This window comes from Pelophylax lessonae, assembly GCF_965119305.1.
Source record: "Pelophylax lessonae genome assembly, chromosome: 1".
In the NCBI taxonomy this organism is placed as follows: Eukaryota; Metazoa; Chordata; class Amphibia; order Anura; family Ranidae; genus Pelophylax; species Pelophylax lessonae.
The window spans coordinates 79,007,471-79,020,856 of record NC_138768.1 but is presented as its reverse complement, the minus strand read 5'-3'; the positions used below and the strand labels follow the sequence as shown (position 1 = coordinate 79,020,856).

The 13,386-nt window shown below is 42.7% G+C and overlaps 1 protein-coding gene across 1 annotated transcript in view; it reads left to right on the top strand.

Annotated features, from left to right (window-relative positions):
• The window catches only part of CPLANE1 (ciliogenesis and planar polarity effector complex subunit 1), a 383,258-nt gene that overhangs the window by 300,247 nt on the left and 69,625 nt on the right, over positions 1-13,386 (top strand). The window contains exons 43-44 of the mRNA XM_082255738.1: positions 9,770-10,017; positions 11,598-11,688. Coding sequence (XP_082111864.1) covers positions 9,770-10,017; positions 11,598-11,688 — 339 coding nt within the window. The remainder of the gene's footprint in view (positions 1-9,769; positions 10,018-11,597; positions 11,689-13,386) is intronic.

Sequence of the window (13,386 nt, the reverse complement as noted above, 5' to 3'; positions counted from 1 at the left end):
TCCCATTGCATTGCATGGCCAGCCATTTTCTATAGTTCCCCATTGTGAATGCATTGAGCGGCCATTTTCCTGAGGTCCACAAGCTGGACGGGCGTGCGAAATGGCTTTTTTAAATGTAGAGGCAGAGTTTCTAAATGGGTGAAGTTACTTAAAAGTAACTTGGAAGCTGAACAGATCCCCCCGTGCGGTGCTGGAACTACTGGACCAGTTGGCTCAAGCTCTGGTGTTCATGTGTGATACGTCCCTGGATTCAGCTCCTTTGGTGGTCAGAGCGTCGGCTGTGGGGATTGCTATTAGGCGCATGGTGTGGCTAAAAAGCTGGTCTGCTGACCAGGCCTCCAAAAAGGCCTTGACTGATCTTCCCTTCACAGGGGAGAAGCTGTTTGGATCCTCTCTGGATGAGTTGATCAAAGGTATCACAGGGGGTAAGAGTACTCTTCCCCAATCCTCTAAGGGTAAGGCGCCGCTTACTAGGTGTGGGGGGGGGGGCTTTTTTTTTTACTGCTCATATCCGGCTTTTTCGTACCTCTGGGTCGCAAGACAAAGGAAAGCCGTTCAGGTCTTCTGGAAGTTCCAAGAAGCCATGGGCAGGTAAGTCAAAGACCGGCCAGTCCGGATCTGCTGACAAAACCTTGTCTGCATGAAGGGGTGCCCTCACCCGCTTCTGGGTTGGGGGGACGTCTTGGGCTTCCTTGATTCGGGACAAATGGGTTCAACAACTGATCCGATCAGAGTACAAGATCGAATTCTGGTCTCGTCCATCGGACAGGTTCTTCCTGTCCAATCTGCGCCTATCTCCAGATCAGTTAAGGGATCTACGGGAGGCGGTACAAGTTCTGCTTTGACAAGGGGTGATTGTGCCAGTTTCCTCTCAGGAATGCTTCCAAGGTTTTTTTTCAAACCGGTTTACTGTTCCTAGGAAAGTGCGCAAAGTGCGTCCAATTCTGGATCTCAAGGCTCTGAACCGCTTTGTGCGGGTTCAGAGGATTCGTATGGAATCCATTCGCACGGTCGTGGCGTCACTACATCGGGGAGACTTCTTAGCCTCCATAGATATCAAGGACGCATATCTACACACCCCTATCTACGCTGAACACCAGCGGTTTCTTCGTTTTGCCATAGCAGAAGAGCATTATCAATTTTTGGCATTACCCTTTGGTATAGCCTCTGCTCCCAGGGTGTTTACCAAAGTACTGGCCCCGGTGTTAGAATTGTTGCGCCAACGGGGGATAGCAGTACTGGGGTATCTGGACAATCTCCTGTTGAGACCAGACTCGCATTCTGCCCTGATGAGCGACCCGACGATCACTGTCAGCTCCCTACAGAAGTTCAGGGGGAACATCAATTTCAAGAAATCCGCCCTGATACCTTCCTTGAGACTGCATTATCTGGGCCTGACTCTGGATTCAGCTTCAGCGAGGGTCTTTCTTCCCCAGGACAAGCTGCAAAAGTTGCAGGGGGCTATCCGGATTTTGTTGAAGAATAATCTGTCCTCGCTGTGGACTTGTATGCGGGCCTTGGGTCTGATGGTATCAACCTTTGAGGCAGTACCGTTTGCTCAGTTCCATGCCAGACCATTGCAAAGAGAGATTCTTGTCAAATGGAACAAGGATCCAAAGTCCTTGGACACTTTGATTCGATTGAGTCACAACACAAGATCTGCTCTGTTATGGTGGCTCTATTCTCCAGCACTGTGCCAGGGTAAGTCCTTCCCGTTGTTTTGGATGGTGGTGACCACGGACGCCAGCCTGTCGGGCTGGGGCGGGGTAAGGGGGACTCTGTGCCCGGGGAACCTGGACAGTAGAAGAGTCCAAACTGCCAATAAATGTTTTGGAGCTCAGAGCAATAAAGTTTTGTCTGAGCCACTGGACGACTCGTCTGCAAGATTGTCTGGTTCGGATTCAATCAGACAATGCCACGGCTGTGGCTTGCATCAATCACCAGGGGGGCACCAAGAGTGTCTTGGCGGCCAGGGAGGTGGCCGAAATTTTGGCCTGGGCAGAAAAGTTTTGTTCCAGCCCTCTCTTCTGTGCACATCCCAGGTGTAGACAACTGGCAAGCGGATTTCCTGAGTCATCAGGTGTTGGATCAAGGAGAATGGTCCCTACGTCCGGAGGTGTTTCATCCTGTGTGTCTGGGAGGGGATTCCCAAGGTTGATCTGTTTGCTCCTCGTCTCAAAAAGAAGGTGCAGAGGTTCGTAGCCAGGTCTCGAGATCCTTTAGCCGATGCCACAGATGCACTGGTGGCTCCTTGGGGTCAGTATCGACTGATCTATGCGTTCCCTCTCCTGAAACTCCTGCAGAGGCTTCTCCGCAGGATAGAGGTGGAAGGGATTCCGGTCATTCTGGTGGCTCCAGACTGGCCTCGCCGGTCTTGGTACACGGACCTGGTAAGGTTGATCGCCGATGCTCCTTGGAGACTTCCTCTCAGGCAAGATCTGCTGTCTCAAGGCCCAATCTTCCATCCTGCTTTACAGTCCCTGACTTTAACAGCATGGCTATTGAAAGCCAGGTGTTGAGAGAGAGAGGTCTTTCTGTTTCCTTGATTCCTATGCTTTTGAAGGCTAGGAAGTCGACTTCCAGGAAGATCTATCATTTTACGTGGAAATCGTGCATTTCGTTGTGTGAGTCGCTGAAGGTGCACCCTCGTTTGTTTTCGATTGCTAGGGTTTTGGCCTTCCTGCAGAAAGGGGTTGAACAGCGGTTGGCTTTGGGCAAGTGTCTGCTTTGGCTATATATTTCCAACGCTTGTTAGCTATGCATGCCTTGATTCGTACCTTCATACAGGGAGTACGCCATACGGCACCTTCGAGATGGTCCCCGCTACCGCCGTGGGATCTCAATTTGGTGTTGTCTGTTCTTCGAAAGCCTCCCTTTGAGAACATTCTCTGCTTTCATTGTCCCAGAAGGTTGCCTTCTTGGTGGCTATCACTTCTGCTTGCAGAGTGTCTGAATTGGTGGCGTTGTCATGCCGCTCACCTTATCTGGTGGTACACCGAGATAAAGGGGTACTTTGACCTCATTAGATGTTTCTTCCTAAGGTGGTTTCTGATTTCCATTTGAATGAAGACATTGAGCTGCCTTCACTCTGTCCGAAGCCCAAGCATCCTAAGGAAATTGCCTTGCATTCTTTGGATGTGGTTCGCGCCATTAGAGTTTACCTGGCGACTACTGAATCTTTCAGGAAATCGGACTCTCTCTTTGTCCTTACCGAAGGACCTCAAAAAGGATTGACTACATCTGCTGCGACCATATCCAGATGGATCAGGCAGACGGTTGTTCAGGCTTATTCACTGAAGGGTCAGGTTCCTCCTTTCCCTGTGAAGGCACATTTTTCTAGGGCACTGAGTGTCTCTTTGGCTTTTAGCCATCAGGCGTCAGTGCTGCAATTGTGCAGGACGGCAACTTGGTCATCTGTGCATACTTTCACAAAATTCTACAAAGTTGATGTGTTGGTATCTTCGGATGCTTCCTTTGGTCGCAAGGTTTTGCAGGCTGCTGTTTGAAGAAAATCTTTTTTTTGGTTTTTTTTTTGTTTCTCTTTGAGGATGTTTTTTCTGGGTGAGCTCCTGTTGTTCTTGGTTGAGCTCCATGTTACCTGGTCAGCTAAGTTTTTTGCCTTTGGAGAATTATGGCTTCTTTGCTTTGTCTTCCCACCCCTCATGAATATACTGCTTTGGGACATCCCTATAGTCTTTGAAGAAATGGGGCTGCGTCTGTCGATGAACGATAGGGAAAACCGGATTTTAGTAAGATCTTACCGTAAAATCCTTTTCTCTGAAGTTCATTGACAGACGCAGCACCCGCCCCTCTACTTCTGAGTGAATGGGGTTTTTTTGTATACTAAACTACTTGCTGATAGCAGAGTGTGTGGGGTTATGCCTGCAGGGACAGCCCCATAGGCGTGGTTAAGCTTTTTTCCTGCCTAGTGCCTATTCCTGATTAGAGGATCATAACCTTATAGTCTCTGAGGAGATGGAGCTTCGTCTATCAATGAACTTCAGAGAAAAGGATTTTACGGTAAGTTCTTACAAAAATTGAGTTTTTTCTCTTTGAGGGTGTATGTTGTTTCTAGGTGAGCTCCGGTTGTTCCTGGTTGAGCTCCATGTTACCTGGTTGGCTAAGTTTAGCCCTTACGGAATTACGTTCTTTCTCTGCGTTGGTTTCCCACCCCTTATGCAAATACTGCTTTGGAATGTCCCAATGGTTCAGAAGAATATGGAGCTGCGTCTGTCAATGAATGATAGAGAAAACTGGATTTTTAACTTGGTGTAAAAATCCTTTTCTCTGAAGTTTATTGACAGACGCAGCACCTACCCCTCTATAAATGAGTGGGTTGGGGTTTTTTACTGCTGACACTGCTTGCAACAAAACTGAAGCCTATAGCAGAGTGAGTGGGTGTATGCCTTCAGGGACGGTCCCATATGCGTGGTAAAGTTTTTTTCCTGCGTACTCTCCTACTCCTGTAGGGGGCAGCATACCCCAATGTTTAAGAAGAATATGGAGCTGCGTTGGTCAATGAACTTCAGAGAAAAGGATTTTACGGTAAGTCAAAAATCCAGTTATTTTACAATGGTGGCTGTTCACATATAAGCGCTCAGACACCTCTAACTCAAAGTTTGAAGCTCTAAAAGCTACAGGAGCTGAGGCAGATTTGGGCATTTTGACCCTATAGACTTCAATAGAAAATACTCAAATCAAGTGGTTTCATGCAATTTTTTGGCCTATTTCAGGCATTTTTAAACCTGTAAGAACTGGTATCTTTCCCCTGGTGCTTTCCTTTGGCTAAAACTAAAAAAATAAAAAATGGTTGAAGCTTGAATACACTTAAAAGGCTTCACACCGGAATAGCAAGTCCATGTAGAAATCTTTATTGTAATAAAATCCACCATACGGAGTCAATAGGAGCTTGGAACAAATAGTAATGCATTTCACGCTGAGCTGCGCCTAAAGCGTTTGTTACCCTTAACACAAAAATAAAAATAAAGATCCTGTTCTTTTAAAGCATGTTATACAGCACTGTGCTGTGTAATTTGGCCCCCTGTATCACCTCAAAAACCTGGCTGATCCTGCCAGTTTCTACCCTCCCCTCTGTAAACTGACCACAGTATATCATGGCTGCTGAGCTGTGACACTGTGGTCAAAGTACGTGCCTCCGTCATCTGCGGTTCTCCTATGTCCTCTCTGTCCTCCCCTCCCCTTCTGCCTATGTCAGTTCCCCTCCCCCTCCAGCTGCTCTCATATTTAATATAAAATCATGCCATCCCCTCTGTACTATAACAATAAGTTTCCCTGCGCCAATCTGTACCTACATCAGAGCGGCTCCCGGCGATCACGTGACTGCTCGGCTCTCTCTCTCCCCTCTTCTCCTCCTCCCCGACTGACGTCAGCGGCAGTGCTCGGCCCGCCCACTGGAGCTGTCACCCGAGCAGAGAAGAGAGCCAAGGAGTCAGCTGAGTGTCGGGAGCCGCTCTGATTTAGGTACAGATTGGCATATTTTTTCTATAACACAGACACAGGGATACTTATTGTTATATTACAGAGGGGATGGGATGATTTTATATCAGTGGCTTAACAACCACTTTAATCATAACATAACAGGTGTTATAATTAAGAGCAACTCAGCGTGAAAACACGTTAACATTTGTTCCCAGCTCCTATTGACTGTGCATGGTTTATTTTATTACAATAAAGATTTCTTCTTGGGCTTTTCATTTCAGTGTACAGCCATCCAATTTGTCTTATGCTGGCCATACACTATACAAAAAATAGCCTGAAATTCGGTTATTGGGACAGTTTGTTAATTTTTTGGCACAGATCGGTAATCGGTTGTGACGTTTTTGAGCTGAAAAAACTAGACAAGTTTGAAAATTTTCTGCCGAACGAATGATGTATTGAAAGGGTAATGTGTTTCTCGTTCAAACTGTTTGCACTAGGTATATGTGAAAAAATAGTCTCATTTATGTCTATTGAACGAGATTTATGTGTCATTACATGATTGCACTAACGTTTGCTCTCATGGCCGAGTGCTGGTGTTTCGAAAATCAGTTTAAACGATTTTTCGTATAGTGAAGAGCCAGTATTACAATGTTCTACAGTGGCGAGCCAGGCTGGCAACCAGTTGTGGGTCTTTACATTGAACATTGAACACCTACCTAGAGCGGTAAATCTATATACTGGACATGTAAAAGGCTTCTAATGTGCATCTTAGATGCTCATATACACTCGCAAAAATGCTCAAACGAAAAAGCTTGAAAATCACTCTGCTCTGGTGTAAATGCAACCTAAAAGAGGAACTAATTCTACGGTGTTTCCCTGGGCAGTTTCCATACCATGCACAGTATATCTGCACATTATGGTTGAGTTACCTCCAAGTCTGTTCTCCTACATTGATGCAAGGTCCTCTCTTCCCCTTGTTTCTCAGTCGGCAGCACTGCTGTCTATTCTTGGTCATCTTTTGGGTTTGGCATCTGCTTTCTTCGGTCATTGAAGAGCCCTTGATGTCCTAGCATCCGCATCTTGCTCTTGCCATTTTACAGATGCCAGCGTTATTCACTAAACTTACTATACTGCCCACGTGCCACCATCGGTGTGAAATTTAAAAACATATGGTAGCAGAAACAGAAATATATATATATTTTTTGATAAGACACACAAAGTTTTTTTTCTGCCATAAATATGTAGCTGATAACATTTCTTTTCAAATTCTCAAAGTTTTACATTAAACAAAAGGGGAGCCCCTAAACCTCTGTAAGCATTCATGTTTGCTGACGATATAATCTTGAGCTTGACGAACCCCACCATGTCCCTACCTGCCGTCCACGATATTCTGCAAACATTTAGCACTATTTCTTACTATAAGGTTAATTTCGATAAATCTGTCATCCTAAATATGGGCATACAGGGTCACGCACTTAGTCACCTTAAGCAAAAACTACCCTACACATGGACCCTCCAAGCTTTGCAATATTTGGGTATATCTTTGACGTTTCCGACCTCTGGGCTACTGACATCTAATCTGCGATCACTGATAACTTCTATTTCTAATGACACTAATAAACTAAAGAAGACAGAATTATCCTGGGCTGGAAGAATAGCTGCATTTAAAATGACGTGCCTCCCTAAGATATTGTATATCTTTCGCGCTCTTCCGATTCATATTCCTAAACATTATATTAACTCGCTTAACAAACTCCTGCGTACCTTCATTTGGCAGGGGAAACGAGCAAGATGCGCATATTTACATATGACACGACATAAATCGGTTGGTGGGTTGGGATTGCCAAGTCTTGAGGACTATTACCATGCATCCCGCCTGGCTCCTTTGCAGTATTGGTTTACCCATAGAACCCATAAAATATCTCTCCCGTGGCTCCGATAGAAGCTGTATTATCTAATTCACAGGACTTATATACGTTACTTTTGGCGGACATGTGGAAACCTATAATAATACATACCCTCCCACTAACAATAAGAGCTTCTCTACAGTCTTGGCGTTACCTAACTGCCCAATCACAGTTACAATCACAGCAAAACAACATATCAGTTCCCATACCCTTATCGACTATGAGCATCTTGCTTCCTTGTGTTCACATTAACAAATTGGTGGCGGCAGGCATTGATACAGTCACGCAATTGTATCAAGACAGCACTATCAAATCTTTTGCAGCCCTTCAACGAGAATATTCACTCACCCCTCAGGCTGTTTTTGCTTACATTAGCATAGTGAGCTTTATATCTAAACACCCACTCCCTAAATTTGACATCCCTCGATCACTCTGGAAATATCTCACAGATCCAAACTCCAAGATTAAAGGGATATCGGTGTTCTATAATCAACTACAGCAGAAACTCACTTTTTTTAAAACATCCTACATGACGAAATGGGAAAGAGACCTCGGTTCGTCCTTTTCCAACGAGCAATGGAGATGGGCGATACGCACGTCTTATAAAGCAACACAATGTGTTACACACTGGGAACAATTTCAGAAAATAGTTACTAGATGGTACCTGACCCCCTATCGCTTGTCCTCAATATACCCTAATTATGATTTACTATGTTGGCGTAAGTGTGACCAAACTGGCACACTTTTTCATATATTTTGGTCCTGTAAAGGACTTATCAGTTTCTGGAGGAAAATCTTTGAAATACTTTGAGGTTACGGGTATATTGATTAAACCTGAACCCGCTTTAGCGCTACTATTTTTGGGTATTGAAAACATACCATTTGACATCAGAACAGTGTTCATACATATATTGATAGCAGCCAAAACGGTCATCGCTAGATGTTGGAAACAACCTACAGCCCCTTCCCATATAGAGGTAATAAGCTTAGTTAACCAACACTTCTCCTTGGAAAAGGCATATGCCTATTCTGTGTTTTCGAGGTAGTAAATTTCACACAGATTGGCTTCTCTGGCAACAAAGCCCTTACTTTCATAGTGTTTAATGAGATACCAACACCAGCTCATGGCGTGACTCAAAGCATGATGGTGTTTTCCTAGGTCTTGAATGTATACAGTATTGGATCTTTTTGTTTCCTGTTCTTGCTCTATATAATGTCATAATGCATTGTAATTTATTTACAATTAGTTTAAATAAGTAACATATTTATATTTGTTTATTATACTTTATTATGCTTTATATGTTTGTCTTTTTCTTGTGAAAATCAAATAAAAATTATTGAAGTAAACGATTTTTCGTATAGTGAAGAGCCAGTATTACAATGTTCTACACTGGCGAGCCAGGCTGGCAACCAGTTGTGGGTCTTTACATTGAACATTGAACACCTACCTAGAGCGGTAAATCTATATACTGGACATGTAAAAGGCTTCTAATATGCATCTTAGATGCTCATATACACTCGCAAAAATGCTCAAACGAAAAAGCTTGAAAATCACTCTGCTCTGGTGTAAATGCAACCTAAAAGAGGAACTGATTCTACGGTGTTTCCCTGGGCAGTTTCCATACCATGCACAGTATATCTGCACATTATGGTAGAGTTACCTCCAAGTCTGTTCTCCTACATTGATGCAAGGTCCTCTCTTCCCCTTGTTTCTCAGTCGGCAGCACCGCTGTCTATTCTTGGTCATCTTTTGGGTTTGGCATCCGCTTTCTTCGGTCATTGAAGAGCCCTTGATGTCCTAGCATCCGCATCTTGCTCTTGCCATTTTACAGATGCCAGCGTTATTCACTAAACTTACTATACTGCCCACGTGCCACCATCGGTGTGAAATTTAAAAATATATGGTAGCAGAAACAGAAATATATATATATTTTTTGATAAGACACAAGTTTTTTTTCTGCCATAAATATGTAGCTGATAACATTTCTTTTCAAATTCTCAAAGTTTTACATTAAACAAAAGGGGAGCCCCTAAACCTCTGTAAGCATTCATGTGTGCTGCGCACAGAGGAGATGGTGGAACATCTGTTCCCCATCTCCTCTGTGATGAATGATGCTGGGTTATACTTGTACTTTGTACCTTCAGCTGATAAAGAAAAAACTAGAACTGCATGTGAATTGAATGTGTCACTTCTGCTTGAATTGTCATCCTTCATTTACTGAATAACATTAAAGAATAGAAAAAAAAATGGCCCATAGTAACTGATTCTAGTTTGTAATCCAAAATATTCAGCTGAATTGAAAAAGTACTTCACAATCAATCATCATCCGCTCTCTTTTGTAACCCTATTATATAAGCAATAAATGCAAGGCCTCGTTTTCCTTCCCTCCAATTTTAATACATTGCTTTTATTTTGATTTTAGAGATGTATTCATTAGACATATTTCAGAGCCAGCCAAGGTTAGAGGATGGCCAGCCCGGCTCTGTAAATGGTGTTATACAGCCAGAGCAGTCTGTAAATGCTGAAGAATCATTTCCAAGAGTTTGGACATCTAGGAGCCCAGAAAATAATAATGATGCCTTCTACAGACTGAAAGAGATGGATGTCCAGCTAAGAGCCTTGCAGAATATGGCAGAAAGCATGGAGAGAGACTTTGCCAATACCGAACTGGTAAGCAATTACACATTACAGCTAGCATTTACTGTATTTGGGATTTAGGTCTGATAGATTTCATTTGAGTAAGAACAGTAAGGCTTGCCATAAGCAGCCTGATTTTGAGAGATTTGAAATGTTCATAAATGGCACCAGTAGTTGAGACACATTTTTACTGCCCCCGTTATGCTGCAAAGGTAGAGGATGGGGGTGTACACATCCTGCAGGCAAGATGTTATGCATGATGGCACAGAAAAAATTATCCCCTGTCGTGCTCTGACCATGACACATTGACCTGAATGGGGTCACACCGCAACCGTGTGCAATGCGCTCAGTTGTGGTATGGGATTTTAGGGGTTAAAACAGTTAGTGAGGAGGTGACATAACATCTCCTTACCGCTTGTCAAACACCCTCTGAAGAGTGATCCATCGCAAGTGTAAATGAGCCTTAAAGCAGTATTAAGCTCAAAACAAAAAAATTATATATTGCAGCTTACTAGTCCATAAATGTGGTGGCTGTATTAGTTTTCTGTTTTTAGGCTTTTTTCCCATCTGTTTTCACCTGGTGATCTGGCCAGTAACATGCATCCTTTATTAGATTGTCCCCACTCGGGATGAAGGAGCACAGAGTGTTTAAATGTACCAGCAAATTTAAATACACTACACTTAAAGCGGAGTTCCACCCAAAAGTGGAACTTCCGCTCTTTTGTTTCCTCCCCTGCTGCGGTGCCACATTTGGCACCTTTCAGGGGGGAGGGGGAAAGGGGACCTGTTTTTGACAGGTACCCTTCCCCACTTCCGGGATACAGCGCTGCGGCGCCGTCCCTCAGAAGTTCAGCCCCCTCCTCTGCCGCCGAGCCAATAGGATTGCGCAGCGTGCTTCGTACATGCGCAGTAGGGACCCGCCTATGAAGCTGCAAGCCTTCAGTGCTGGGTTCCCTTACTGGCAATGGTGGCGGCAGCACCCGACAGCCGATGGATACATTGGCTGCGGTGCCAACATAGTTGGACTCCAGGAAAGGTAAGTGTCCTAATATTAAAAGTCAGCAGCTACACTATGTGTAGCTGCTGACTTTTACATTTTGAAGGGGGAGGCGGAACTCCGCTTTAAGTTTTGGGATAAAGATTTTTCATAAATAAATTAAAAGTTGATCATTGTAAGTCAGTTGTAAATGGTTTGTCTCGTTCCTGTAACATATACATCTGCAAGAGAGCTTGTTCTTTTGAAAAACAATAGACTGACTGGCCAGATCTTCAGATTAGCATAGAAGAAAGAAAGCCTTAAAAAAGAAAACGAATGCAGCCATCACGTCTAAGAATTGGTTGTAAATGCTTGCTTTTGGGTCTAATACTGCTTTAAAAGCCAAATTCATGGCCAGCCTAAAGGACAGTTATCACTACCAATTACAGCTGTTCTTTCGAACAGGAAATTCACAGGGTCAATGTAATGTGCAGTTAACTTCTCTTAAAGTACACAATGAAAAAAAAAAAAAAAAATAGTGCTAAGAGCCTTTATAACTTATAGGAAGAAGCGCATCTGAATGTTTTTATGTAACTGTCTAGCTTTTAATGTGATTTTGTTGTTATGATGATGGCAGTTGGTCAACACAATAGAAAATCTGGCAACTGCAGTGGACCCAGACCCTAAAGAAGTCCATCCTCCTAGAGAGCCTGCTGTCCCAGGAAGAGGTAAGCAGTTTACAGTATATAGCCTACCTAACTTTGTGCAATGTAAAAAAAAGGTTATCTTAGCTGCTTTTTAATGTCTGTTTTCATTGCAGAATAATGTGATAAATGACTCTATACTCAGAGTCCACCCTGCGCTAAGCAACAAATTAATGATAAAGTTAATTAAATAGTAATAATATAGTACTGCTGCTGCTGCTCATCACTCAGTGAAAAAACACATGTGCAACAAAAACACAATGCTAAAGACAGTGTATAACCCTTAACTTATGTGACAAAGGAAAATGTGTCCAATATATGTTTATATATACAAATAGTCCATACAACGTGTCTTGTTCTACATGGATAAGTGAAAATTTAAATCGAGTCCCATTGGTAAAAAAATATTTCAATATATTAAATAAGCAAGTGTTTAGTGAAAATAAAACATCCAGCGAATAAACGTGACCAGTGTTAAAAAAATAGCAACATCCAAGTGAATTCTCGTGAACCGTGATTCCTGTGTTCACTCTCCCCCAAAGTGAATCCACTTACCAGAAGGCGTGGACGCTTAGGCCATATGGCATAGAGGTCTACATGGCTTAATACTGGCAAGTGAATGTGTCTGGGGCCCACTTAAAGGAATCCTCTCCTCAATATGGGAAGATAAGCAGAAAGATCCCAAATAGTGTAATACGTTTTAATAAGTTTATTAAAGAAAATAAAACTTCCAGATGTACACTTCCAATACACAAATAATCATGGGCTCATCAGTATTGCATCAAATATGCTCCAGAGATATATGAAACGATCGTACCATGCTGGTCACTCTATCCCTGCAGTACCAAGCGGCGTGCGTTCCAGCGCACTTCCGCTTGCGTTCAACCGCTCCGGAAGTGACGTAGTACGTTGCTGTGGAAACTGGAATTACGTTGACGCGTTTCGCCCCTCTCTGTGGGCGTTTTCACAGACATAACAGACCGGCTTCACAGCAAGTTTATATTCCCACCTCTAGCGATCACCTGACCCCAGGGCTCATTTCCTGTTGGGTGTACGCTAGCTTCAAGTACACCCTAGCCTCACTTACTGTTTAACAAGCTAGGCAATGTATAATTCAGAGTGTGGAGCAAAATAAAATGAATCTATTATATATATTGCAGCTAAAATATGAAATTTACGTAGCCATGCAGAGGATGCACTAAGAGAGTAATAATCTTACTGCTGAATTACTAAATATAAAATCCAAAATTCCAAAAATAATGAATAAATATGTATTCATTAAAATTGTTTAAAAACTACTTGATATAAAAATAAGAAAAAAAAATAAAAAAAATGAAAAAATATAAAAAAAAAATATATAATGAAAATTAAGAAAATGAAAAAATATAAAAAAAGGAAATAAAGATAAATATTAAATATAAAATGTTATATAACCACAAAATAAAAGTGAAATAATGAAAATAGGAACAAAATAAAAATGAAGTGTATGAACTGAAATGAATTTAAAATTGTATATTAAAAAAAAGGAATTATACCTCATATATATTACACATGAAAACAATTAAGGTCTAGTTCTATATTCAGGCCTTTTGGGTTCTTTGTATTTAACCACCTCCCACTCGGGCCATTGTAAATATACGGCCGGGTAGGAGTCTCCTCCTTCTGATCGGACGTTCCGGAACGTCCTTCAGAAGGAGAGAGATCGCGCCGCCGCAGGCACGC